General features: G+C 38.3%; 1 protein-coding gene and 3 non-coding genes across 10 annotated transcripts in view; all 4 read left to right on the forward strand.

The window, feature by feature from the left end:
• Positions 1–6,884: 6,884 nt before the first annotated feature.
• The window catches only part of LOC137256631 (insulin-like growth factor 2 mRNA-binding protein 2), a 29,518-nt gene continuing 10,933 nt past the window's right edge, over positions 6,885–25,469 (forward strand). Inside the window, exons 1-14 of one of the 7 annotated variants that reach the window (XM_067794528.1) lie at positions 6,885–7,060; positions 7,824–8,006; positions 12,417–12,471; positions 13,433–13,542; positions 14,204–14,258; positions 15,115–15,163; positions 16,616–16,704; positions 17,420–17,506; positions 17,827–17,866; positions 18,440–18,534; positions 19,243–19,359; positions 20,346–20,502; positions 21,033–21,125; positions 21,786–21,980. In XM_067794528.1, the coding sequence (XP_067650629.1) occupies positions 7,045–7,060; positions 7,824–8,006; positions 12,417–12,471; positions 13,433–13,542; positions 14,204–14,258; positions 15,115–15,163; positions 16,616–16,704; positions 17,420–17,506; positions 17,827–17,866; positions 18,440–18,534; positions 19,243–19,359; positions 20,346–20,502; positions 21,033–21,125; positions 21,786–21,980 (1,341 nt within the window). In that variant the 5' untranslated portion in view covers positions 6,885–7,044. Of the gene's footprint in view, positions 7,727–7,823; positions 8,007–12,416; positions 12,472–13,432; positions 13,543–14,203; positions 14,259–15,114; positions 15,164–16,615; positions 16,705–17,419; positions 17,507–17,826; positions 17,867–18,439; positions 18,535–19,242; positions 19,360–20,345; positions 20,503–21,032; positions 21,126–21,785; positions 21,981–25,469 lie in introns of all 7 variants that reach the window. The other 6 variants (XM_067794531.1, XM_067794532.1, XM_067794534.1 and 3 more) reach the window with 6 other exon arrangements.
• On the forward strand, positions 22,468–22,540 carry LOC137256659 (small nucleolar RNA SNORD31). Its single transcript, XR_010954584.1, has one exon. It is a non-coding gene; the product is annotated as a small nucleolar RNA SNORD31 (small nucleolar RNA).
• On the forward strand, positions 23,465–23,537 carry LOC137256656 (small nucleolar RNA SNORD31). The gene has a single exon (XR_010954582.1). It is a non-coding gene; the product is annotated as a small nucleolar RNA SNORD31 (small nucleolar RNA).
• Positions 24,026–24,098, forward strand: LOC137256658 (small nucleolar RNA SNORD31). Its single transcript, XR_010954583.1, has one exon. It is a non-coding gene; the product is annotated as a small nucleolar RNA SNORD31 (small nucleolar RNA).

The following is a 25,469-nucleotide window of genomic DNA, read 5'->3' on the forward strand; positions in this document are numbered from 1 at the left end:
AGGGTTTTACTATGGTAAAGATTCAGTGTAAAGGGGTTTTGCTGTAGTAAGGGTTCATTGTATGACAATCAATGCGTCTGAGGAATATGATGAATATCGGTCTAATCGCTGCAGAATTTGCGGCTTTGCGTGACGTTGGCGGAAACGTCTGTCTGGTCAGTCCCACAGATGCTTTAGTGAATTGAAAGACGGTGACCTTGACGATGACGGCAACACGTTATGTTCTGAGCGTTATGTTCCACACAGAGATCCGTTTAGAGCTGACAATTCACACCTATTATGTTGCCTTATTATGAACACGTCCATGCCCACCCATTTCCTCCTCTGGATATGTCGATTTTTATGTAATATCCGTTATACTGCTTATGTCGTCACGCACGGATCCGATCTATACTTTAATGCAGGAAATGGGATTCGCCACTACACCAAACGCTACGTCAACGTTGGAAGAAATCACTGATGATGTAATCGACACCAATGCAGTGCCTGAAGTCAATTACGTTGAGGTGAAACAACATCCACCTAGAGCCCTCTCGGTCGGATTCTGGCAAGACGTAAACGGTAATTTGCGTTTTCGTGATGTCGCAATGTATGTCCTGTGTCACAAGTAAAGGACCCGAAAGTAACAGTCCTGGGTTTCCATGGCGACCCAATATCTCATGATCTAGGACAATCTCTTATGGTACCACCTTGCCCTCGCGAAGACCTGGATTAGAATTTGTCTTCAGCATCGTGTCGTTAGAGGCGACTACCACGATCTGGAGGTGTCGTTCGTTAACTACGTTGACACATGTTATTTCATTCTTATTGCTTAAGGGGCGGTGGGGTAGCCTAGTGGTTAAAGCGTTCGCTCGTCACGCCGAAGGCCCGGGTTCGATTCCTCACATGGGTACAATGTGTGAGGCCCATTTTCTGGTGTCCCCCGCCGTGATATCGCTGGAATATTGCTAAAAGCGGCGTAAAACCACACTCACTCACTCATTGCTTAATTCGATGTTCATGTTGTTGATCACTGAATGACCTGGTCCAGATCGACTATTAACAGACCGGCGTTAAATAGATGACATATTGCGGAAAGCGGCATTAAACGTGAAACAGTGCGTAATTGCGTAATATCTCTTAGTATTATTTCGTCTTGGTGTGATTTTTAAAATTCACTTCGTTTACTTTAAATGGTGTGACCTTGCCCAAGAAACCTTTCAGAAATCTCATCACTTGTACGCAGAAGTTGATCTTCGTTTCCCAAGAAAATGAATAATGCGTCATAAAAGCATCCTCGATAATCTCCAGGGTATGTGGTGTGGAGTAGAGATTTATCGGAATGTATACCCTGGAGATTATCGAGGATAATCTCCAGGGTATGTGGTGTGGAGTAGAGATTTATCGGAATGTATACCCTGGAGATTATCGAGGATAATCTCCAGGGTATGTGGTGTGGAGTAGAGATTTATCGGAATGTATACCCTGGAGATTATCGAGCATAATGTCCAAGATGTTAAATCTACGAAAATATAACCATTTAGTGACGCATTAAAAGAAAAAGTCTAGAATATCTACAATATATTTTAGTGGACAACGTAGAATATGTGTACTACAGAAGCGTAGAAGGGCCACGGTGATTATTTTTAGTCTCATTGTTTCCTTTGTAGTTCATAGTATCTCCTACGAAGGCCGTAGTATCTCCTACGTAGGTCATAGTATCTCCTACATAGGGCTTCGTACTTAGCATCTCTTATGAAGGATTTAGTACTTAGTATCTCCTACGTAGTACATAGTATCTCTTACGTAGACGATATCAAGGAAATAGTAAGTCCTACGTAGGTGATTGTAATCCCCACGTAGGAGATATCAAGTACTACGTAGGAGAGAGGACATTTTTGTTCACCGTGGACTGAGTACGCTTCCGTACCATCCACGTATGCTTTTTTTTTCTTTCTATGGATTTTTTGTACAACCAGGGCCCCGTTTCATAAAACTCTCGTCAGGCTAAGGTCTCGTAACTTTTCTCGTAGCATTCGTACCTCCTATACTGTAACATAGGAAGCAGGAATGATACGAGAAAACTTGCTAGACCTTAGGCTCACGAGAGTTTTGTGAAAGGGGGCCCAGGTTCATAAATCCAGACTCAGCTAATTATTGCATGTTGAGAAGGTACACTTGAGTCCGAGTCCAATAGTTTTGTATTTCTCATTGCCTGATGGTCCATTTGGTAGCTCAAAGAACGCCACATGCTTTCCGTTTCTCTGGTCGCTTTCCATTTATTGCTCTACTTTTGTTGGTCATTCCAACTTGAACGATTCACATTTCTAGGCCACAAATGGAAAATGTGAATCAAATGGACGTGTCACATTTCCAGCTTATCAGCTCCACGTGACCCTTGATATTTTGCAAGTGAAAGGTTATGGCGAACATTATAATCTTATAACAATCTTGTACATAATCCCCAGGGGCATTGAAGAACATCCTGAAACACAACTGAAGGTGAGGTGAAAATGGAATTTAACGTCTCGCTTAAGAATATTTCACTCATATGACGACGGTGATCTGTAACACTACATGTACAACATGAAGCCAACCTCTCAATTCACAAAAAAATATATAAAACTGGATAATGCTGACTTCTGTGTATTAATGTTTAGTGTGATATAAATTTAAATAAACATGTAGTTTGGTTCACATGAAATCGGCATCACATTTCAAATGTTCGTTTTCTCACATTCAAAAATTGATTGAGATTGAGTCCTCGTGTAGACAGTATATATTCATGTAGACAGTATACACTCGTGTAGACAGTATATACTCACGTAGACGGTATATACTCAGGTAGACAGTATATATTCATGTAGATAGTATATACTCATTTAGACAGTATATATTCATGTAGGCAGTATATATTCATGTAGACACTATATATTCGAAATATCTAATATGAACATGGTTGATCATTGGATTGTCTGGTCCTGAATCGATTATTTACAGATTTCCGCCATATAACTGGAATATTGTTATGTGCGGGGTTAAACAACACACCCACAAACATAAGAATGTTTCCTTTACAAGAATTCCTAAACAGTGTATCTGTGAATAATCGAGTTTGGACACGATAGCCCCGTGATCAACAGCATGGTCATCGATCAAGACAATTGGGACACGATGACATGTGTCAACCACGTCAGCATGAACTACTGAAGATCACGAGTGAGTGAGTGAGTTTAGTTTTACGCCGCACTCAGCAATATTACAGCTATATGGCGGCGGTCTGTAAATAACCGAGTCTGGACCAGACAATCCAGTGATCAACAACATGAGCATCGATCTGCGCAATTGGGAACCGATGACATGCGTCAACCAAGTCAGCCAGCCTGACCACCCGATCCCGTTAGTCGCCTCTTACGACAAGCTGAGTCGCCTTTTATGGCAAGCATGGGTTGCTGAAGGCCTATTCTACCCCGGGACCTTCACGGGTCTGAAGATCACGAGGTGGATGAGGTAGCCTAGTGGTTAAAGCGTTCGCTCGTCACGCCGAAGACTCGGTTTCGATTCCCCACATGGGCACAGTGTGTGAAGCCCCTTTCTGGTGTCCCACGATGTGATATTGCTGGAATATTGCTTAAAACTATACTCAATCATTTACAGACATTAATATGATAAACAGACCAAGGCGTAGATCGATGCTCACGCTGTAGATCACTAGTTTGTCTGGTCAAGACTCAATTATTTATGAACCGCCGTCAACTCACCCAGACGACGTGTGTGGTCTACTCCTTCGTAACTAGCGTGATATTTAAAAGCAAACACATATCTGAAATGCACGTGAACACGGATGAAGTACACACCACGTTTTCGGATGGGTGCTTTCTGAAAGTAATGACTGGCGTCTTCTATTGTTTGAATCACGACAATAAATCAGACACCGACAAAAAGACGCCGGATGTTATTGATACCTATTGATTGGTACCTATATCACAGAAGAAGTCGATTCACGAAGGATGAAAAGTATCAGCTCCCAGTCCACATCACAGATCAGACTGTCACATTATGCTATCCAAACGACTTTTGTCAACTCGAAATCTGAATCGCCACGGACTCCAGTGTCGATGGCCAGAGTTTGACGTTCTACAATCTAACACCTTTTGTAGCCTATAGTTACAGCCGGCAGCGTGTGGCGTATTTTCCAATATATCGTCTCTATCTGGTTAGGTATTCATGAAACGTTAATTCAGAAAACATTGTAAATTTATAGCAGATTATTACATTATGTGTAGGGTGGTGGGGTAGCCTAGTGGTTAAAGCGTTCGTTCGTCACGCCGAAGCCCTGGGTTCGATTCCCCACATTGGTACAATGTGTGAAGACCATTTCTGGTGTCCCCGTCGTGATGTTGCTGTAATATTGCTAAAACGGCGTAGAATTAATCTCACTCACTCACTCACTCAGCAGCATTGATGCATGGTGATTCTCAATATGACAGACACACTGTTCAAGGCGCAGATCGATGCTTTAACGATTTAACAGAATTGAGTGAGAGAGTATGGTTCTACGCCGCTTTTAGTAATATTCCAGCAATATCACTGTTTAAATAAATAAATAAATAAATAAATAAATAAATAAATAAATAAATAAATGTAAACAATAGGATATTTTTCGATGACAGTAAAAAATCGAACTAACTACGCACTGACCAACAGAAATTCCATCTAAACCACCCACATGTATATAATATTATATTTGTGTCATATTCTTTGGTTCTTACGCTGACATCGTTCAGCGAACTCTGTATTAGACCAAGCAACAAATCAATAGATGAAAATCCTCAATGAAGCATAAAGTACAAACTATTAAGGAACTAAGAATTGCGTAATTACTGACTGATTATAGTTATTTTTATCGGAGAGACATCGCTCGTATTGCCCGATAATTTAATTGATTCCTGCAAGTTTGGCATATTGAAATAGGAGCATTCCTTTGACTAAATGACAATTATATAATCCAGCCTTTTTTACCGGTGTACATTCCCGTAAAAAGCCATAAACCCGGCCCATGTTCCATTAAGGCACACTGCACAAAATTACACGCACTGTGAGGTTTGAAATGTTCAGTTTTCAAAGTAGTTCGCACATTTCGCTGTTATGTTTACATTTCTGTTATCAGTTACATTTGGCAAATTCTGTCACCTTCTGATACCTTACAGCAATAAATGATCATTTCGTATCGTCAATGGATAACGGATTAGCTAAATCGATAACGCTCGAGAACAATTATTCAAGAGTAATATGACGTAATATCTCAAAGGGGAAAGGAACATTGATAAGTGAATATTTAATTAATGAAATTGTTGGTTTAAAAAACAGTTCAAAACGATCGTCAGACTGTTGAATATAAAGAATATAGAGCGAATTGGGGATTTATTGGAGTAACCTTGAACACAAAGACTTTCTATTGAATATTTTCAGTGTTTAGATAAAAAAAATGTTTTACGTCGCAGCAGTATGGCGTCCCTGTACCACGTTAATTTCCCTCTACTGCCTAGTCCTCCCTCTAATGCTAATGCCTAAAATGAAAATTGTGCACTGTTATCAAAATGGTCGATATGAGGTAAATAAAATGTCGAAATGAGTAGTTTTTTATAACGATGCCAGTAAATGATTTATGCATATATATGTATTTGTACACCCCTGGAGTATATGACTGTGATCTTGCTTTAAGTGTCTAGATTTGCTCAGGTTCAGGTTCTGAATCGCCCTTCTCAACGGACATCCTTTAAAATTTAAATGGATTTATTTGTTACTATCAAAATGATATACGTATATACCTACTAGGCATTCGTCTACTCACAGTTCCTCAAACCTCTCTCGGCGATGCTGAAGCTCAAAATACAATAATTTTTAAGTCTATATTTCCTTAGGTTGACGATCAACCATCTTACTGGGATCTTATCATTTTGAATGGGATTATTTGGTTCTGAAAAATTATGTATAACTCAGTGACCGAGCGTTAGCCCAGATAACCAGTTAGGTAAAATGTTGGCTCCTATATTATGACAGTAATGGGTTTTACAATGCATATTTATGGCAGACTCGTAACTGTGTATCTGTCGAATTTACTAACGAAATAACATTTAAATCAATCTAATGTGTGGCTCTGTATGACATAATAATTATCACAAACTATGGATCCTAATTTATACCCAGGGATTAACTTGGATTGTGGTATGTTAAACAAAATCACTCATATGTTATACATATATGACACATGAAGATCCGGGTTACAATTGATCTTCAGCAATCCATACTTGCAAGAGGAGACTAACAGGATCGGGGGTTCGCTGACTTGTGATATCGTACCTCAATTGTTTAGAGCGGGGTTGATCACCAGATTGTCTGGTCCAGACTCGATTATTTATATTTAACCGAGTGTGCTGTTAAACGACAATCATGTAGTCACAGTTATCGAAGTAAAAAGAAAACCGAATGTTTAGCTTCAGTGTCTGTGCAATATGAAAGTTGTAAATATGCGAAATCGACGTTTTTTAAAGTCGAAATTGATCCATTACAATATATTAGCTTCACACTGAATTTGCCTTTCCATTCTGTAAACTTGTGCATTGAATATAATTTATTGCTCTTTTCTGTCAAAAACCTTGCGTTAATTGAACTATAATAAAACTGATAACCGATAATTGGTAAATACGTTAAAAAGGATGGAAAATGTTGCATTGTACTTTAAGTTTTACGCAAAATTTGAACTAAAAGTAGTCATATTTGTGATGAAATTTCCTGATTTAATAACAAACAAGCAAAATATATTTTGTCTACACAAATGCGTATTTTTCAGTCAGAAAACATCTTTGCAAACGTGCTTCAACAAGTGTTTATTCTTCTAACAGCTCGATAAAAGACAAAGCGGCGTTTTCTCAGGGCAATGAACTTGTGAGCAGCCTCATCCAAGTCGACCCGTCCAACTGACCCACATATTTCATATAGTCTCGGGCAGACCTCCCTCTTGTGTCAAACTGCGAGGGTAGAGGATCTATATCCGGTGACAACATGGCAACCTACCGAGGTAAGATGGTTCCGGACACAATGTCATAGTTGTTGGGGCTTTGAAACGGCCAGTATGGATGAAGTGTGCGCATGTTCCGCTAAACAGCATTATAGTGCAAGTCGAAGTTTTGTGGACGGTTAATTTTCATGAATGATAGCGAACTCGTGACGTCAAACACATGTCAGAGGCATGTGCTATGCCGGCGATATATTATCGGGTAGTTGGGCATGTAACGTCTATTTCCTAAGCCGCAAGTTGTCATAGTACACATATTTGGTAGCGGAGGAAATATCCAGTGGAATCATATGTTTTTCAAGAAGTGCATGTAAAAGTTAACAAAATAATGCCTAATAGCCGGCATCAAGTTTGACCACGTGGGAGACTGAACTGATGGAACTTTAGATGGACTAGTTTAATAGTGACAAGAGGGGAGACGGCTTAGACTGGAACGCCACATTTTTTGTCAAAGCCAACCCACAGTACTGTATACCCCTGGAGACACGTGAACGGAGCATCATGGAGTCATTCGGTAGTTATTGAATTGAATTTGAAGTGAACTGCCTCACAGCTCCTGCCGCTAACTATTCTAATCGTGTTATACTCTCCCCTATTTTGTCAATAATGAACTATTCTTAGTATCACTGCGCCGACCGGCGCTCGTAGTGCAACCCTTTACGACCCAATGTAAGTCATATAGTACTCATTTTCTTTGTAAATTCTCACTACCTCCTTGACTATCACAACATGTTCACTTAGCCCACGTGACTTTTTTCGTTTTTAGAGTTGCCCGATATGTTCAGGCTTTACATCGGAAACTTGTCAACAGATGTGACAGAAGGAACGCTGCGTGGCCTGTTCGAGGAGCAAGGAGTTGCGGTCAACAACATATTGTTGAAAAGAAGCTTTGCATTTGTGGATTGTCCAGATCAAGAAAACGTTGACAAAGCAATAGAGAACTTGAACGGTAAGATGCGCTCTTGCTCGTGCAAATTGAAGCAGTTTTTAATAAAATGTGAACGGGACAAACTCAACTCGTGTGAAGTAATGTACCAAGAACGCCTACATTGATTCAAAATGGCCGGAGTATATGCCTATAAAACTAGATATAATGACTGGTTAGTTGCTAACTGCAAGCTGCATTCCTATCACAAACAGACATATGGTTGCGGTCGTCAGTCATATCACAACGCTCCATTTACAACTGGCACGTGAGCGAGTTGCTCTCGAGCGTTTTTAACCAGCATGTGCGTGGAACGTCATAATGCCACCGGCTCGAATTCTTGTTCTCCCGCACAAACCCATGTGATCATGGCTGCACGACTAGGGTTCCAAATCTTCCCCCATTATATTATCGTGTGTATCCGAACCCCTCTTTGTTGTAGAGACCATGTGGCGTCACCGAAACTGCTTGTGTGACCGTGTCACTGGAGCAAAATGGTGTCAATGTCCTTCACTCATTGCACCGAGTGATTATCACTTGGCTTTGTTTTGGTTCTGTTTTGGTTCTGAAGCTATATAGATCTCATTTTGGAAAAATGTCATAGAATAATCAATGAGAGATGGAGAACACTGCTAATCAGGGTATTAAACACAAGTCTGACCCTTACTCAGTTTTGTTGGCGAAGTATACATTTCTTACTTTATTAACAGTTTAGATGGTTAGGAATGAAAAATCGAATAAGCCAGTGACGGGCTGTTGGGGATGCATATCTGGACTGTTACATTTATTCAACTGTTCATAATGTCTTTCATTTGCTTTCTTGTAAGTTATGCCAAATTCGCACTTCATCAAGTTTTTTTTATTCAGGTGTGAAACAAATAACAAACAGCTGAATCTAAGACTCCGCAACACATTGTCCCCAAACACTGCATCCCATCCCATTTCGGGTCTCCTTTTAGTTCTGGCACTCATCATGTTATAAATTTGTTAAATAATTAGTGCAAAAAAGTGTATTTTGATGAGTCCGGTATCCCTCTTTCCTGCCCAATCCCTCCCCTCTCCCTAAACTCTGGAGTGGAACACACTTTGGGATGTAAATGGATATACTGAACACAAGGGAAATGCTCTTTATCACGAATCTGTAACTTGATACTATGTTGCATATGCACCAGAGGGTGCATTCTATGCCATTTCGTCAAGCTGCATTAGGTAACAATGCATGTGCAGATAAAGTGGTGCATTTGACATGGCTAATGGAGTTCACAATAGTAATTTTGCTGAGATTTCACTTCAAGATAGAAATAAGGAAAGCCCCTTAAAAATGAACTCATGGCTGGTAAGTCCTTTCATTTTCACTGCAGTTCGTAAAATCAAGAGTTATATAACTGGAATAGGTTTTTCTTAACAAGTTCACAAGTTTTGGTTTAAGGTATTGTATATTTAAGTTAATGGCTCAATATGAATGGTTTATCATTTATTTCCGTATCAGTTTTGAAGTGATTCTGGTTATTCTGTCATCTTGCCTTTAGTGACCATGGCAATATCCAGCAAAAACATTGGCATATAACTCTCTATCTGTTACTGACTCTAGTATGAATCTGAATCATGTTAATCATTGTTGTTAACATGCACTGGCTTGAAAAATATACTTGTCAAGTAATGCACTTAATATGTTGACACAAACTTAACTCATTAAACATATTTCAGTGGTTTAGAATTTTTTCAAAATAAGTCTCCTGAAGTTATTCACCACCACCTTTCTCCACCCCTTACTTTTTGTGGATCATGGTCAACATGACTGAGACTAGTAAAAATCCAGTTGGGCAGGGAAATCTTCATTCAATAATCCAACTGGTCATTAAGTTGTTATAAGGTCCTTTTTTGTAAATATATCATTCTCTCAGACATGTTCAGTTTTGATACACTTTTAAATCATTCAAGATTGTGGCCTGATATACATGTTCATTTTGGGAGCTTAATGATGAAACTTGCGGCTGCATTCAAACCTCAAGCTAGTGAATTATTGTGTGGGCGAGTAACACTTAATGATAAACGTCCGTCATCACCAATGAGCTGTTTGCTTGGCTTTGTACTGTGCAGTAATATATCATTAAAAAAGAGCAACACAAATGACTTGTTATCTTGTTGCATTTCAAGTACAATGTTTGAATGATAATTGGAATTTTTAGTTCTAAAATGTCTCAGACATGATATTCAACTATTTTAGACTGACATGTTTTCCCTGTCTTTGAATGTCATTTAGAAGTGTAAATACATAAGAATGAAGATTTTATGGACATCAACTTCTTTATGAGAGAACACAACGTTTCGGAGTTAATGCTTACTCCTTCATCAGGTGATTGAGAAAGGATACAGAGGTGTATTTATATGTACAGGTAAAACAATAACAAAGTAACAAGTGGAATGAGTTAACGAAAGCTAGTATAAACAAGCACTGATAGGAAGCCGATGGTTAAGATAACAATGATGGAAGCCAACGGTAATGCATTACAGTTGATTGGATATGTTTACATAACATGATTGGGGATAAGGATGGAACATGAGGGTTGGTGATGTACAAACACAAGTATGTACTCGGGTAGATAGGCTATACATGAATTACATAGATAGAATGTACACAGGTAGATGAGATCAATTTATCATTATTGACAAATTGATCTCATCTACCTGTGTACATTCTATCTATGTAATTCATGTATAGCCTATCTACCCGAGTACATACTTGTGTTTGTACATCACCAACCCTCATGTAAACATGCTCACCCCCTATCGTGTGTTATGTACATCATCCTATCATGCGTAATGTATCACCATTGGCTTCCATCCTTATCCCCAATCATGTTATGTAAACATATCCAATCAACTGTAATGCATTACCGTTGGCTTCCATCATTGTTATCTTAACCATCGGCTTCCTATCAGTGCTTGTTTATACTAGCTTTCGTTAACTCATTCCACTTGTTACTTTGTTATTGTTTTACCTGTACATATAAATACACCTCTGTATCCCTTTCTCAATCACCTGATGAAGGAGTAAGCATTAACTCCGAAACGTTGTGTTCTCTCATAAAGAAGTTGATATCCATAAAATCTTCATTCTTATGTTTTCCCTGGACTATTTAAACCTTTATCATGTTAAATCTGGCCATCATGACGTATAACTTATCAAAGCAAACTACTTAATTTGGTTGTCATGACTACAGCAACTAAAAATGTTAATGGGTACGAGCGTCAGCTCCAGGATATTCTCCAGAAAAGTATTTCCTTATAGTGTGATTTATGGTTGTCTGTTTAATGAAACACATTACAATATTGGTTACTGCAATGTCAACGTGTGAAATAGATGCTATACTAAAATCCAACTGAGATATAACTTTAACCATTTTTCAAGAAACATGATAAAATCACTGCGTAGTGGAGTCTACTTTGAAAGCTGTTTAAACTGGCATCTATCCAGTCCAATGACATTGCCAACACCGGCATATAATCTCAGTCCCCTCCGTGGCTTGTACGCTTATCACCAGCTCTACAATCTGGAACATTGCATAAACTGGATTGTTTCTTCAGTCCCGATAAGTGCCAGTTTAGACAGCTTCCACTGTATATTTAAAAGATTTAATGCATTGTGGAATAATCCTAGCCAGAAGGAAGTATGATAACAGTAACACAAGTGAAGATTGCCTTTATTGACTTTAGACTTGATGGGGAAAGGGTAATTACTGTAAAAATGCAGAACTGAATATATGTGTTTGATAACCATTTTTGTAAGACTGAAAAGAAAATACTGAAAAGAGTTTTTATAAGAAATTAAGGGTGAACTTCCTTGAAGTTTGCTCATAAAGTATTTTCTGAAGTCCCAATTTGTGAACAGTTAACCTGTGGCAATGACAGGGACCTCCTGACTGTTTTGAACAAGTAGACTCTCTGGGCACTTTCAAACACTTAACAAGATGGTTTGGATAGATAAAGATATCCTCCAATAAATGTATCTAAATGACTGGCATCTCAATCTACTGGATAGGATTCTGCTTCTTTGTAACAATGTCTTAGGACACCATCCAGATCTGTGAGCCATTTATGAAAGGTAATACTTGTTGGCTCTTCTGCTAGAAAATTGATCATGTGGCTGCTGACCTGATTAATGCCATGATTTAATTGAGATGTATTTCTGGCGTAGATCAATTCCTACTAGGTCTAACATGTGTTATTTATTGCAGCGTTGGTAAGTATATACCATAAACCTTAGTCATCACATTGTAGTTGTTGGATTCTTCAAAGAGAGGGTCAAGTTTGAGTAATAAGCTTTCTGCCAACATGTGATTTGAAATGTTTGTTTTATGAAAGTGGTGATTTACACTGAGATCTTAATCTTTTGAAAGAGACTACAATTTGAAATTACTTGATTTCTTCCAGGCTACAACCTTCTTGGCTTTGTTATGCAGGTAGAGCCGTCTGTGTCCCGGCGCAGGTATGTAGCTGGAGTCAAACAGGCACTCCCTTTATAGTCATCTTGTGTAGTCGGTAGCACTAGTATATATGGTGTTGTTGATCTATAGGGTTCTGCTTGATAACAGGTAGATACACAAATGTCATTAACCCAAAGTGTAGGGCATTGTCATATTGGGTCGACAGTTAATTTGAGAGGAGACTGCACAAAAATGTATAGCATTAATGAGTCTGAGACTTAAGCTACCAAGGAGTCCAAAGGCTGAGTCTCAAATCAGCTCATGGTCGTATACGAACATTAAAATTTATAATGTTGCTGAAATGTTTTCAGAGTTATAGACTCGAAACTGTTGTGTTTGGAGTGATTTTTTTTAAGCACTTTATTTTGATTGGTTACCTGGTTACGCCTATAGACTTGACACAATCCTTGCATTAAGGAAATAACCTTTGCTACGTCTGTTTGATTGTACATATAAATCAGTTATTAGTGGTTTATGGTATTCTTGTTGGAACGGTGTTTGTGTCTGTAAGTGCATGGATATTACATGTTGGCAGCACAATGTTAGAAGTTGTGTATGAAATACATTAGGTCCCTTTGGAATGCTGAGTATAAGCTATGTTTGCAATTTGTTATACGTTGATAACACCTGTGAGGTGAGAATGTGGTCTCTGACTTCTGTGATTGTTGTACAGAGTTGGTGATCTCACTGACTGGGTACTGTCATTGTATTTTGATGAAGTGTTCCTTTAGTCATAAACCACTGTTTCATGACCAAGGACATGCAACTCTTTCTTAGTTCGATTTTTACTGGCAGGCACAGTCCTCGACATGTGACGTACGCACAATTTTTGTCTTTGAAAGCATGTTTCTGATTGGATAAATGCCTCAATTTTATGTTATATTGTAAGTAATCTTGAACAGCATTCGATAATGTTCTGATAGTGCAGATGATGGTTTTGAATAATCCGCCCATTTGTTTCAGCCGGAAGACAAATAAAATCCAAATAAAAAATGCTCCAGATCATGTCACAGTTGATGATATTGGCCTCCTAGTCAGCCAGATAGTGGGGAATCCCCAGAAAGTAGAACAAGGTAGATACACATTTTGGACTTGCTTCATGTTTCCACAACGACCCAGAATTCCTTCATAGCATTGTTCTCTGCAATCATGACTTGGGTTTCATAAATCGGTTGATTTGCAGGGCATTATGTCATGATGGCGTGGTTCATTGCATGTGTTAATCACTGGATTATCTGGTCCAGAGTGGATACTTAGTACTGTAGATGGTTTTCATATAGCTGTAATTTTGGGCTTGCAACTTCAACCTTCTTTATTGTCAGTGGTTAAACCGTCATAGGTTTCCATTCCTTGCATCTGCTCAATGTGTGAAACTCATTTCTGGTGTCCCTTGCTGTGATAATGCAGGAATATTGCGACAAAAGCCTTAAACTCATACTTACTCACTCACTGCACACATGCTAAATAGCACATGCCAAACTATGTCTTCATGGTTATAATTTTCAATTGATTCTTCATATTTGTTGAAGAACTTAGATCTTGCGCCAAGCTCACAAGTTTTGGCTGTATACAAAGTATAGGTTTTACGTTTGTTGGAACATTAAATATAAGCTTGTATTTGAAAAGGTCAGCATCTCCACATCTGTCAGTTGTCATGGTAATAGACATTGTTGCATAAGGTTTCTGTCAATATGTCTTTATGGTGTCATTAAAGCTGTTGGCTGTATTTTTCAGTGGGTGCTGAGGGTGCTATGTATGTCACATTTGACTCGCCAGAACAAGCACAAGAGTAAGTGTTTGTAAAGAAAACCTTCAACTCACTTCTTGAGAAAAATAGGCATGAGCTATCCTGCCTCTTTAGTACCTTGTCTACATTATTGTATTACTGATAGTTTTTTTTTATCATTTATCCCTTTTTGTGAAAGATAAGCGTTTGTCATTGCAAATGTCACGGTGTGGGAAAGGGATTCTTGTTCAGAGTTACGGCAGTGGGGTAGCCTGGTGGTTAAAGCATTCACTTGTCATGCAGAAGACCTGGGTTCAGGTACACATGGGTACTTCTCTGGTTTCCTGGCCATGGTACTGTGGGAATTTTGCTAGAAGTGGCATAAAACCGCACTCCCTTGCTCACTTATCAATGTCAGTGCACATGGTCTGGGTTGTTTTTGTGACCTAGCTGATTGCATGTCTGAAAGGCTTCACTTATTCAGTGTGCCACCTGCCACTGACCCAGACACCATTATTTGACACACACTGTTATAAAGCTGGATTATTGTGACGGCTGTGATAAATAAATCTCTGTAATTCTGAGTGAATATCCGCAACATCAGTTATGGCTCCTGATAACTGTAACTGTCGAATGACGTGTTATATCTCAGCTGCCCAAATCAGTGGTCATGGTATCAGTATCTGGTCCATACTTGATCATTACAGACCATAGCTGGAACATACCTGCAATAGTGAATAAATATTGCTGAAATATTTGGGTGCCGTTAAACCACAATCATTATCATGATTATTGCATTATGTTAAATATTTTTATCATGGAAGTTTTATCTTTGCACGAGAACAGAATTTGTTTGTCCCAGTTTGCTGAGACATAATATTGTGCAAAATCTAAGTTCATATTGTGACTTTTGTTCCAGCGCTGCCACAAGATTGAATGGGCGTGACATAGAAGGCAGTTACTTGAAAGTATGTTCACCACTCTTGATTGCTTCATAGTATACTGAACAGCAAGGCTCGTGAAGATCAGGGGTATAATAGGCCTTCAGCAACCCATGCTTGCCATAAAAGGCAGCTATGCTTGTTGTAAGAGACGACTAGAGGGATCGGGTGGTCTGGCTTGCTGACTTGGTTGACATGTCATCGGTTCCCAGTTGTGCAGATCGATGCTCATGATATTGATCACTGGAATGTCAAGTTCAGACTCAGTTATTTAAAGACCACCGCCATGAAACTGTAATATTGCTGAGTGCGGCCTAAAACTCTGACTGAACAGGATAAGAAACACAATTTGTGAAAAATGGAATATCTTAAAAGCATGTAGACTGATATGAATGAATTGAAGACATTCTAACAGTACACTGACCTTAAACAATCTTCTAGCTAGGATCAAATGCATATTTTCTGTTCGCTGTGAAACATTTATGTGAATGGGTGCCAACCCAAAGATAGGCCATTCAGAAGAAATAATAAGATTGTGGTTTAGATTAAATTCATTTTTATCCACCAGATGTAATGTTAGAGATAGTCTTCATGATCACATTTGTATTTTTATACCACCGCTACAAATTAGCGGGGTTATGGAGTGTGCATTCTGTTCGTCCATCCTTCCATCCCAAAACTTTGTCCCTGGCATGTCTCTTAAAGTGCTAGGTTCACACAAACTCCACATGCGTTGATCATGACCCACTGATGTGCCTTTTGCTATTACCTGGCCACAGCATATCACTAACAGTATACATGCCAGGTTCTCCGAACTTGATACTCATGACCCACAGATATGCCATGAGCTGTTTGTTTGCAAGATGTGATTATTCAAAGTATGATGTTAACTTTCCACATTTCATGGTCTTTCTTTGTGTCATATGTACCAATATGTGGCTTATTCTCTATATCCACATGGGTTGTTTTACTCGTGTTTTAAGTACAAGTATAGTTCTGACTGATTCTAAATAGTTAATTTCTTCATTTCATATATGCAAATGGAGGTGTACATGACAAAACTATTATCTTACTTTGTATATAAAGTTTAGTAAAGTCAAGGAGAAAGTTTTGTGAGCTGTGTTCACTTCTACACTTGTTCATTGGCTAGGAGAAGGCAGTAGGGGGTACCTAGTGTTTAAAGCATTTGCACGTCATGGTTATGATATGGGTATTATTCCCCACATGGGTTCTATGTGTGAAGCAAATTTTATGTGTCCTCGGCTGTGACATTGCTGGAATGTTGCTACAAGAGGCATAAAACCATACTGGCTCATTGGCTAGCACATTACTTCGAAGGGAATTCCTTTGTATGAAAATGATCAAATTCCCCCAAAGCAAGTTCTGTTACCTGGAATTGCATCTCACAGCTGGGAAAAAAATGTAAGATGAAAGAAACAATTTGTCTTGGATTTTTTATGCCGGTTTGTTGTATCACAGGTTGAACTCGCAAACAACAGAACACGCCGAGTGAATCGTTCAAACAACAATAACAACTCAGGGATGAATCGGCAGGAGATGCCACTGAGGTAAGTTAGCATCTGTTATATGGGAGGTAATGCAACCAGGATTTCAGGCTGAGCTTGAGGTATATTAAGACAAAAAAGGCGCAGCTTATATTTTTGATTGGAAATAATAATACTTCCAAGGTCCATGGATGTAAAACAAAATTCTTTTGATCGTTTAATTAAAGAATCCAGTTGCCAATCTTAATATGGTTAACACATCAGCTTGGCCAATAAGGTAGCCTTATGTAGTCTTTGAGCAGTTGTCTCCCTTTAATGGCTGAAATGAATTCTATGGTGTATGAATTGTTTGGAAGATTGTGATCAGTGGATACATAACTAAGAATTTCTGACATGAATGTTACTTCTATTTAATCTTCCCAGGGGTTCAAATTTTTTTTTAAAAGTCCCGGACATTGGGCAATGGGATTTTTGAACCCCAGAATGTGTTTTTCCTGTATATGCTTGTTAAAAGAAGCTGTGGAAATGCCAGATTTTTACATGCCATATTATAGTATGAAAGAACTGGGACCCTTCAACATAAGAGTAGAACATAATTAACCTTTCTCCTGTTCAGATCAAATTAGGTTCCTTTAAAAAAAAAGTGTTTTTGTTGTACAAGTCATGTTTAGTCTGGTGTTATATAAGCTCATCCACTAGTGTGAGGAACATGCTTGAAAGTATTTAACATTTGGAGTGGATGTAAGATTTGTCACATTTCAATACTTTGTGTTGGCAGGATAATGGTTGGAAGTGAATATGTTGGAGCCATCATTGGAAAACAAGGTCAAACCATCAAAAACATCACGTCACAAAGTAGAGCAAGGTTTGTTACATGAGCATGTATTTTTCTGTTGAAATGGAATAATTGTCTCTTTGTTAGTACTGATCATTAAGTAACTCAGATTAATTAAGTGTTAGAACTGAATTTAGTTTTGTTGCTAAAACCAAATATTCTGATTGTTACTTGTTGATAAGTTGGATGTTACTGAAATTTTTAATGCTTTCTGAAAATTAGTTTTCTTGTAAACTCAATTGATTTCATCTTATAATCTGTCAGAGTTAAGTTCCTGATTTCTATAATGTGTGTGTGTTGATCAAGTTAATGCATGAACAACTAGTAACTTGTAAATTTACATTCTACAGAGTGGATATTCATCGAAGGGAGAATCACACACAAGAAACAGTAAGTACATCAATTTATTACCTAGGTCTTCAGAGTTCACGAATGTTTTAAGCAACAGGACATTGGTTTCTGTAAGTTTTCAGATGTCTGGCTGACCCACTGAAAATTCACAGGACCCACAGAATGAAAGCTTAACACATATTCTTTATCTAATGTTTCTTATAATTGGCATTGAAATTATCAACAAAGGTAAAGTTAACAAACAGCAAACAAGTGTGATGTGTCACTTCAGTCAAAGTCATTGTGAAATATGATTATAAAGTTGGACATGAGGGCTGGTGTGTGTGTAGACTTCCATCGGGTCATCGTTGAATCTGCCGGATTTGACAGAAGGTCCTACGGTATTTGTCCAGTCATTCTGAAGAGTGTTTCTTAAGATACCTTAGTTATGTCAAGAATTATATTTAGTAACTCTTTTTTAAGTATGTAAGTAACTTGAGTTAGCAGACGATTAATGTGATTCAATGACCCAGGATTCTAGATCACTACAAACTGTAAGCCGTACCTGCCGTTCTACCTGATAAAGTATCTGCATCACTTCAATCTTTTCACTTCATCATTTTTCATTTACAGCTTGTCACAATCAAAGGTAGTCCTGAGAATTGCTCGAAAGCATGTAAAGAAATTATGAAAGTTGTAAGCAAAGAAGCAGAAGCTCTTAACAAAGGGTAAGTGTGGATCATCTGAATTGTTGACATGTTACAGTATTATAGCCTCTCTGGTGTAATATCAAGCTTATTCCCAGCAACCATGTTTCTGCTGTGTGGAGGGAGGTATCATTATTAGAGGATATTTATATAGCGCACATATACACACAGCTATTACATGCTCAAGGCACTGCTGTTTTTCCCTCGATCATTGGATGTCAGTCTGACATCCCAGGGGAGCATACTACAACTCTTGCAGCCGCTAGGGGCACCGAGTTTTTGCAGCTTTACATCCTTACGGGGTACCTATTCATTGCTTTGTAAATTGGGACACATGGTCACAGCAGTTTGTCCAAGTTTCTGTACCTGCAACAAGGTGTTTGCATGCATTCATGTAGCCATCATTACCAGCTGTACTCAAGGGATTGTGACACTGAGAGTCTGGACACAAAGTTGACTCCTCATTTTTTACACCCAGTCAAACCAGTTAAAGATCATGGGTGCTTCTGGAAATTGTTTCAGTGGGTTTTCTTGTTTATAATGTCATCGTAACCAAATGGTGTGGGTCATATTTTCATGATGTTACCTTTGTTTTTCTGGTCCATACTCCGCCACAACATTTAGCTATTCTTATTGCTATTACCTTAAAAAATGTGGTCTTTCATCAGCTTCATGCACTTAAATGTATCTGACAATGTCGTGTAGCTTTTTTACTCTTTCCTTTTTCAGAGAAACGCCACTCAAAATATTGTGTCCAAACAGTATATGTGGACGCATCATTGGTAAAAAAGGTGCAGTCATCAAAAGTTTTATGCAGGAGTCCGATACTCACATAGTTGTTTCTAGGTAAGATTAAATGTGATCATTTATAGACAAACTTGTTTCTTTTTATTTTGATATCTCTACCAATCTGTCCCATTTCCTTTACTGCATATGTTTTTTAATCAGAAAAAGGTCACCAGTCCAGTTCATTTGACAGAAAGCCTTGATATACATGCAAATACATCAGTTCAAAGCACATAACAACGTCAGTGGTAGCATTCTTTTGAGCAGTTAACCAGAATTTAACAGTATGTTCATGCTAAAACTAATATTAATGTCTTGTCTTAAATATGTTGACTTTTTACAAGTTGTCGTTTATCATCCTCATTGACACTGTTTAAGGAGATAGGATCTTTGTCCTTACGTTGTAAAAACAAATCCTGTTTGAGCCATGCTATGTTACAGAAGTTGGACAATGGTAACTCATCTATACAAGATACCATGGTAGCATGGAAAGCAACGTCTTTTAACATTATTTTCATTCATTATTCCCTTGCTATTTTCTTCTTAAGAAGGTAAAATTCTGTTTGCTTTCTTCTGTACCTGCAGTGTCATAACATTCACTCTTGCACAGCTGCATTGCTTAAATTCATACATTTTGCTTGACGAAATCAGTGAGTGATGAATTGTTCTTTCCCTTCTAATTGCACACATCTCATTGAAATCTATTCCAATTCTTTACAGACATCACCATGTGTGACTCTTAACCAAACGTTCCTACTGTGAAATATCTAGCAAAGCTTTCAACATGGTGCATTTTTCAAGGAATAGGCTACCTTGATAGTCCGCACATGCTGACAATATTGGACAAGTTCCCATATTCACTGTTCATTGTTAATGATGTTGCATTGACATAATGCCCTTGCATACAAATTCTGAAATGTAAGTTGCCTTCTACAATATGTAAAAGCCTGTTCCTAGCGCTAACCCCTGATTTGCCCTAACATCACCATTGCAACACATGCTTGCTTGGATCTGACACAGCCTCTCTTCTCTCTCCTTGTTACCAGTGAGGTTTTGTCTGCCTCCAGTCTAACGGATATGAACAATTACTTCATTGATCGAGTGGTCACCGTCACAGGCAACAGTGAGCAGACGGCCAAAGCAGAAGAGCTCATCAGTGAGAAGATGAGGAACTGCATGAACCAAGATGCTCAAAACTATGGGGTTTGTATACCTGGATTTGGGGTTACTTGATTGTCTAATGCACAAGCTATCAGACTGGTTTGTTGCTTGAGCTGCCAACATGAATTTTTGGGTTAAGAATCTGTTTGCCTTGTCTGCCCTGCAGAGAATCATGTTTGTACGGTTGGTATGAAGTGTCAGTTGTTCTGAGAACTTCGCAACTGTTGACGCTTCATTCTGGTTTAGCTCTACTTAGGTTTATTTGGCAGGATATGATCTTTGCATCCAGCTTTAGACATTAGAACTGACTGTAACCATGGCAACAAACAGGGAAGAATGTTTTTCTATGGTCATTTGTGAAAGTAATTTGAGTGTAATAGTCGATGAATCTTGCTGCTGTTAGTAAACCCATTTACCTTATTGAGATTAGATCACTTGCAGGCAGTTATTAGTTATTCTTAATGAAAGGACCACACTCTCTGGGGCAAAATATGCTGAATTGTGTTTTTTCATCAACATGTTCCCTTGCTATTACATGCTTGTTTGACTGATAATCTGTTTTACTTCTACAGCAGCAGATGATGTTCGGGATGCCCCCACCTAACGTACCAATGATGCAAAATATGAACAGTTATCAGGGAATGAGGACACCATACCCAATGATGGTAATAACGGCAAACTTGTCCATTTTTATTCTTGGTCGACAGATGCAGCTTGATGGTTTAAGTGTTCACTCTTCTGCCGAAGACATAGGTTCAATTCAACACATGATTTTGATGTATGAAGCTCATTTCTGGTGTCACATCCCATGATATTGCTGGAATATTGCTGGAATATTGCTGAAAGCAGCATAACAACATAGTCACTCACTCCGTCATAGTAAACGTGGAAGTGTATGAATTCTCTGTGTCAACACAAGCATTTGTGAATCCATTTTGTCTTGTATCAATTTTGGTAGACATTATTACCAGTTTGTAGACTGTAGATTGCACAGTGTCATATCCATACTGCTTGCTGATGTTTTAAAGATCAACGCTTAAGTTATCTGGTCCAAACTTACTTATTTACAGAGTGCCATAACAAGGCTGAGATATTGCTGACTGTAATGTTAGACACAATGTGGAGATGAAAGGGTCGGTGCACTGTTGGTGCATAAGATTCTGATTTATGCACCAGCCCCCAGTAATTGGTGTTTGATGAAAGATATTACTGCTCAGACTGTGGTTATTTGCATGCATCTCTTGTTTAGATGGTATATTTGATGCATTGAGAATAATTGTGACAGTTGACACCTGGGTGTATCATTCTAACTTTTTAATCAACAGGGTAACATGTACCCAGGCCTGTTTGGGGGGCCAGGTCAGCCGATGCAGCAGCAGCAACAACAGCAGCAGCAACAGCCACAGCAACAGATGGAAGTTATCTACCTCTACATCCCAGAAAGCACTGTTGGGGCAGTCATTGGCAGCAAAGGATCCAACATTAAAAATATCATGAGATTGTCAAACGCAAGAATCAAGGTTAGTTCTTAATATAAGTAGTGGGGGTGTGGATGGTGTGACCCCAAAAGTGAGCTTAAAACAGTTAGTAGGTAACCAACCTCGCCCTCTTTCTTGAGCCAGAGTTTTGAACACTGGTGCTGCGTGCAATCAGTGTATGAAATAGCCACTGGCCACTCGCCCCAAGTTATGTTATAAGACATCTTTAATAAGTACAAACTTATGGCTGAATTATTAGCAGCTTAATGCTGAAACCTGCATCATGGCAACAATATCTTATTGTCATCTATTGTGATATTTTTTAGATCTTTTGCATAGTTTCTACATTCAAATTTGGTGGTAGTGAATTATTTTGTGAATTACTGAGCGCCTGACAGTTTTGATTTCAGACAGTGTTGTGATCTCTTTTGAACTTGATGCATACAAAAACTGTCTCTTAGTCTTAGGTTTTCATTTTGCCCTGATAAAAGCATTGTTTTCTAGAGTACTTGAAGATCATTGTCATTACTGTCACATGATGAGCTAAAGTTTACCGCCCCAGTCTGAAATGTAATGACTGATTGGTTGATCTCTGAATGACAGTTATCTTGTTAGATCAAATATTTGAGCAGTATTGTGCATTTATTGTAGTAGGATTAAGACGCTAACATTACACAGTGAAGACATCTTTTTAGGGTTTGTAATTTATTGCTGACGACAATGATTTTGCTGGTCACTTTTTTTAATGTTGAAAAATGGAAATTGTTTTTGCACAATCTTGAAGAAGCCTTGACAGTGGGCACTTAGCATTAAAAAGCATGGAAAAAAGACTGAAAAGCCTTTAAAGGCCTTGAATTTCAAATGAAGGCTTGATGCAGTAAAGATTGTCTGCTAAGTAACATCTGAAGTGTGGGTATTGGTCATATAGATTGCTTACAACTGTTTTTACAAGTTTATTTTAAGAATATGAAGATACTAAATTCCTAGTTTATTCCTTCATTGGTGTTTGGATGGATACAGACTTAGTGAGGTCTACTGCTCTTAAACTTTGGTTTTATCTTATGCTATTTTTGAATTCATATTAAACCTAACATTGCTCAGAAGTCGTTTGTTTATTATTTTTATTAGGTTTACATATATGATCGCTTGTTTTATTGGCCTTAATTTTGCCCAGCAAAGGCACGAAAAAAACTTGAAAAAGCTTTAAATTTTGGTTTTGAAATCCTATGTGAACCCTGGTGTTGCTGCCAAGACATTTGGTCAAAGATATGAAAGAAATCTTGTCTTTCTAGAGAACTGGTGATTTGTCCGAAAATGACAGTAGCTACAGGATTTTATGTTTTCTTAGAGGCATCAATTAAACAGATATGGTTATAGTGGAGTAATAACTTAAACCCGCAGTCAGTATAAGTTAATTATTATGAACTAATTGATAGTTAAAAAGAGGAGCTAATATTAGTATGTAGGTATATAAATATGTAGTTTTTGTCTGAAAAGAATTTCTCTAGTTCACCTGTATCTGAAACTGTTACATGATGAGCTAAAGTTTACCGCCCCAGTCTGATATGTAATGACTGATTGGTTTATATCTGAGTGACATAATTCAAAGAGCTAGACTATGTGTAGATAGCTGTCACAGACCTTAATTAAATAGCATAGACAGTATCCCTTGAAAAGCACTGTTACTCTGCTTTATGCATGGCATTTATGGGAATCTAATGATTGCAAAGGGTGTGTTGTGTTTGATGTGTCTATGTTGAACTGTGGCAGAGTGTCATAGCGAGCTAACTCCATGGAACAGGCATTATTCAGGATAAGTACACAAACAGCTGCTTGTGCATATACATACGTATGCACCTCATTATATAATTACAGAAATATTCAAAATATGAACCCAGTTTCACTTCTGGGTGGGGTTGGATAGTGGTTACGGCATTAAAGACCCAGGATCATTCACCCCCAGTGTGATGACACCTTTTGTGATATTGCTGAAATATTGCTGAAACTAAAAGTGGCAAAAAAACTGAACTCGCTTATTCCCTTACCTCCTGTCTTCGGAGCTTTTTGATTGATATGTGTTTGCCAGCTGTCATATGATGAGATAAAGTTTACCGCCCCAGTCTGAAATGTAATGACTGATTGGTTCATATCTGAGTGACAGTTATTGTGATTCAAATAGTTAAATGACATGCCGTTAGTGTCTTGCCTTATAAGTCACAGACTTCTCAGTACAGTATGAATTCTTGTAGTCCGACAGTGTTGAAAATGTTAATTTGTAATTAAGAGTTAAATGACACAAATGTAAATGATGTACACCATTAGCTGCTGTATTGAACTAGACTAATTATTCAAAGTGTTAGCTTCAGTATATTTCTGTGACTGCAATTCAGTATTGCTAAACAAGGTAGTATTTAATGCTTCTGGGAAATAAATTCTAGTTCAGAATTTTCTACTGTCACATGATAAGCTAAAGTTTACTGCCCCAGTCTGAAATATGATGACTGATTGGTTCATATCTGAATGACAGTTCATTCATTTCTTAAACTCAGAAAATGTTGATGTGAGTGGGTTTGTCAGGTTTAATGTTCAAATTGTTGACTTTAATGGGTGTTGTTCATTCAGGCCAGTTTAAGTAAACTTCGTCTCAGTGTATTTCGTTACACTACATCACTGAGTCTAACAGAACCTAGTAGAGGGTCGCGTCAGGTAAGCTTTGAGCAATCAATGACAGTCCAATCAAATGCGAGACGGTTAAATAGATTTAACCAATCAGACAACGGCTACTATTTAGGGATCGGAGGGACTTTCAAAATATTCAGGTCACCGACACAGATCTCTCCACAAACAAAACTCCGCATGTAACAGTTATTTAACTTGCAGTATATAGGCTTTGGGGTTTCTGTTGACATGGTTACCATTAGCTGATATTTCCGTAAGATAACATCCTTGAATATTGTCAAAAACACTATTTTCAGCGACTGTTTACTCACTGTTGTCATGGCAGTACGTACGCCGTGTGTATCACTTGGAAGCGATCGTACGCTAAATAGCATTCGGAATCGTTCGGGTATAACCTTTCGAGATAAAAAGTTTGTAAGGGATGTGCGAATGTGCACATCCCTTGGTAAGCTGTGTTCTGATTGGTCAATCTCAAAGGTTACCTGACGCGACCTCCCATAAGGTTTTGTTAGACTCAGTGGTGGAGTGTAACGAAAAGTACTGAGGATAAGTTTACTTAGACTGGCATTCAGGCATACAAATTCTGCTGTTAGGTGTTGGACTATTTCAAAATTGAAATATAGCTTTGTTGACATGGTTAATGATAGTGTTTAGTAATATACCTTATGGTTTTGAGCCTTTCACTGAGAAACTATTTCATGATTTCGGGGGTTTTGTTCCTGAGTCTTCAACCCAATCTTATAAGTTCTCACAGCTGACAATGGGACATGTGCAAATTTAATACTTTAACATAGACTTACAAACTATCTCATGAATTTAGTTCCAGCAAGATGTTCAGGTAATTTGGGGGAC

This window comes from Haliotis asinina, chromosome 11, assembly GCF_037392515.1.
Source record: "Haliotis asinina isolate JCU_RB_2024 chromosome 11, JCU_Hal_asi_v2, whole genome shotgun sequence".
In the NCBI taxonomy this organism is placed as follows: Eukaryota; Metazoa; Mollusca; class Gastropoda; order Lepetellida; family Haliotidae; genus Haliotis; species Haliotis asinina.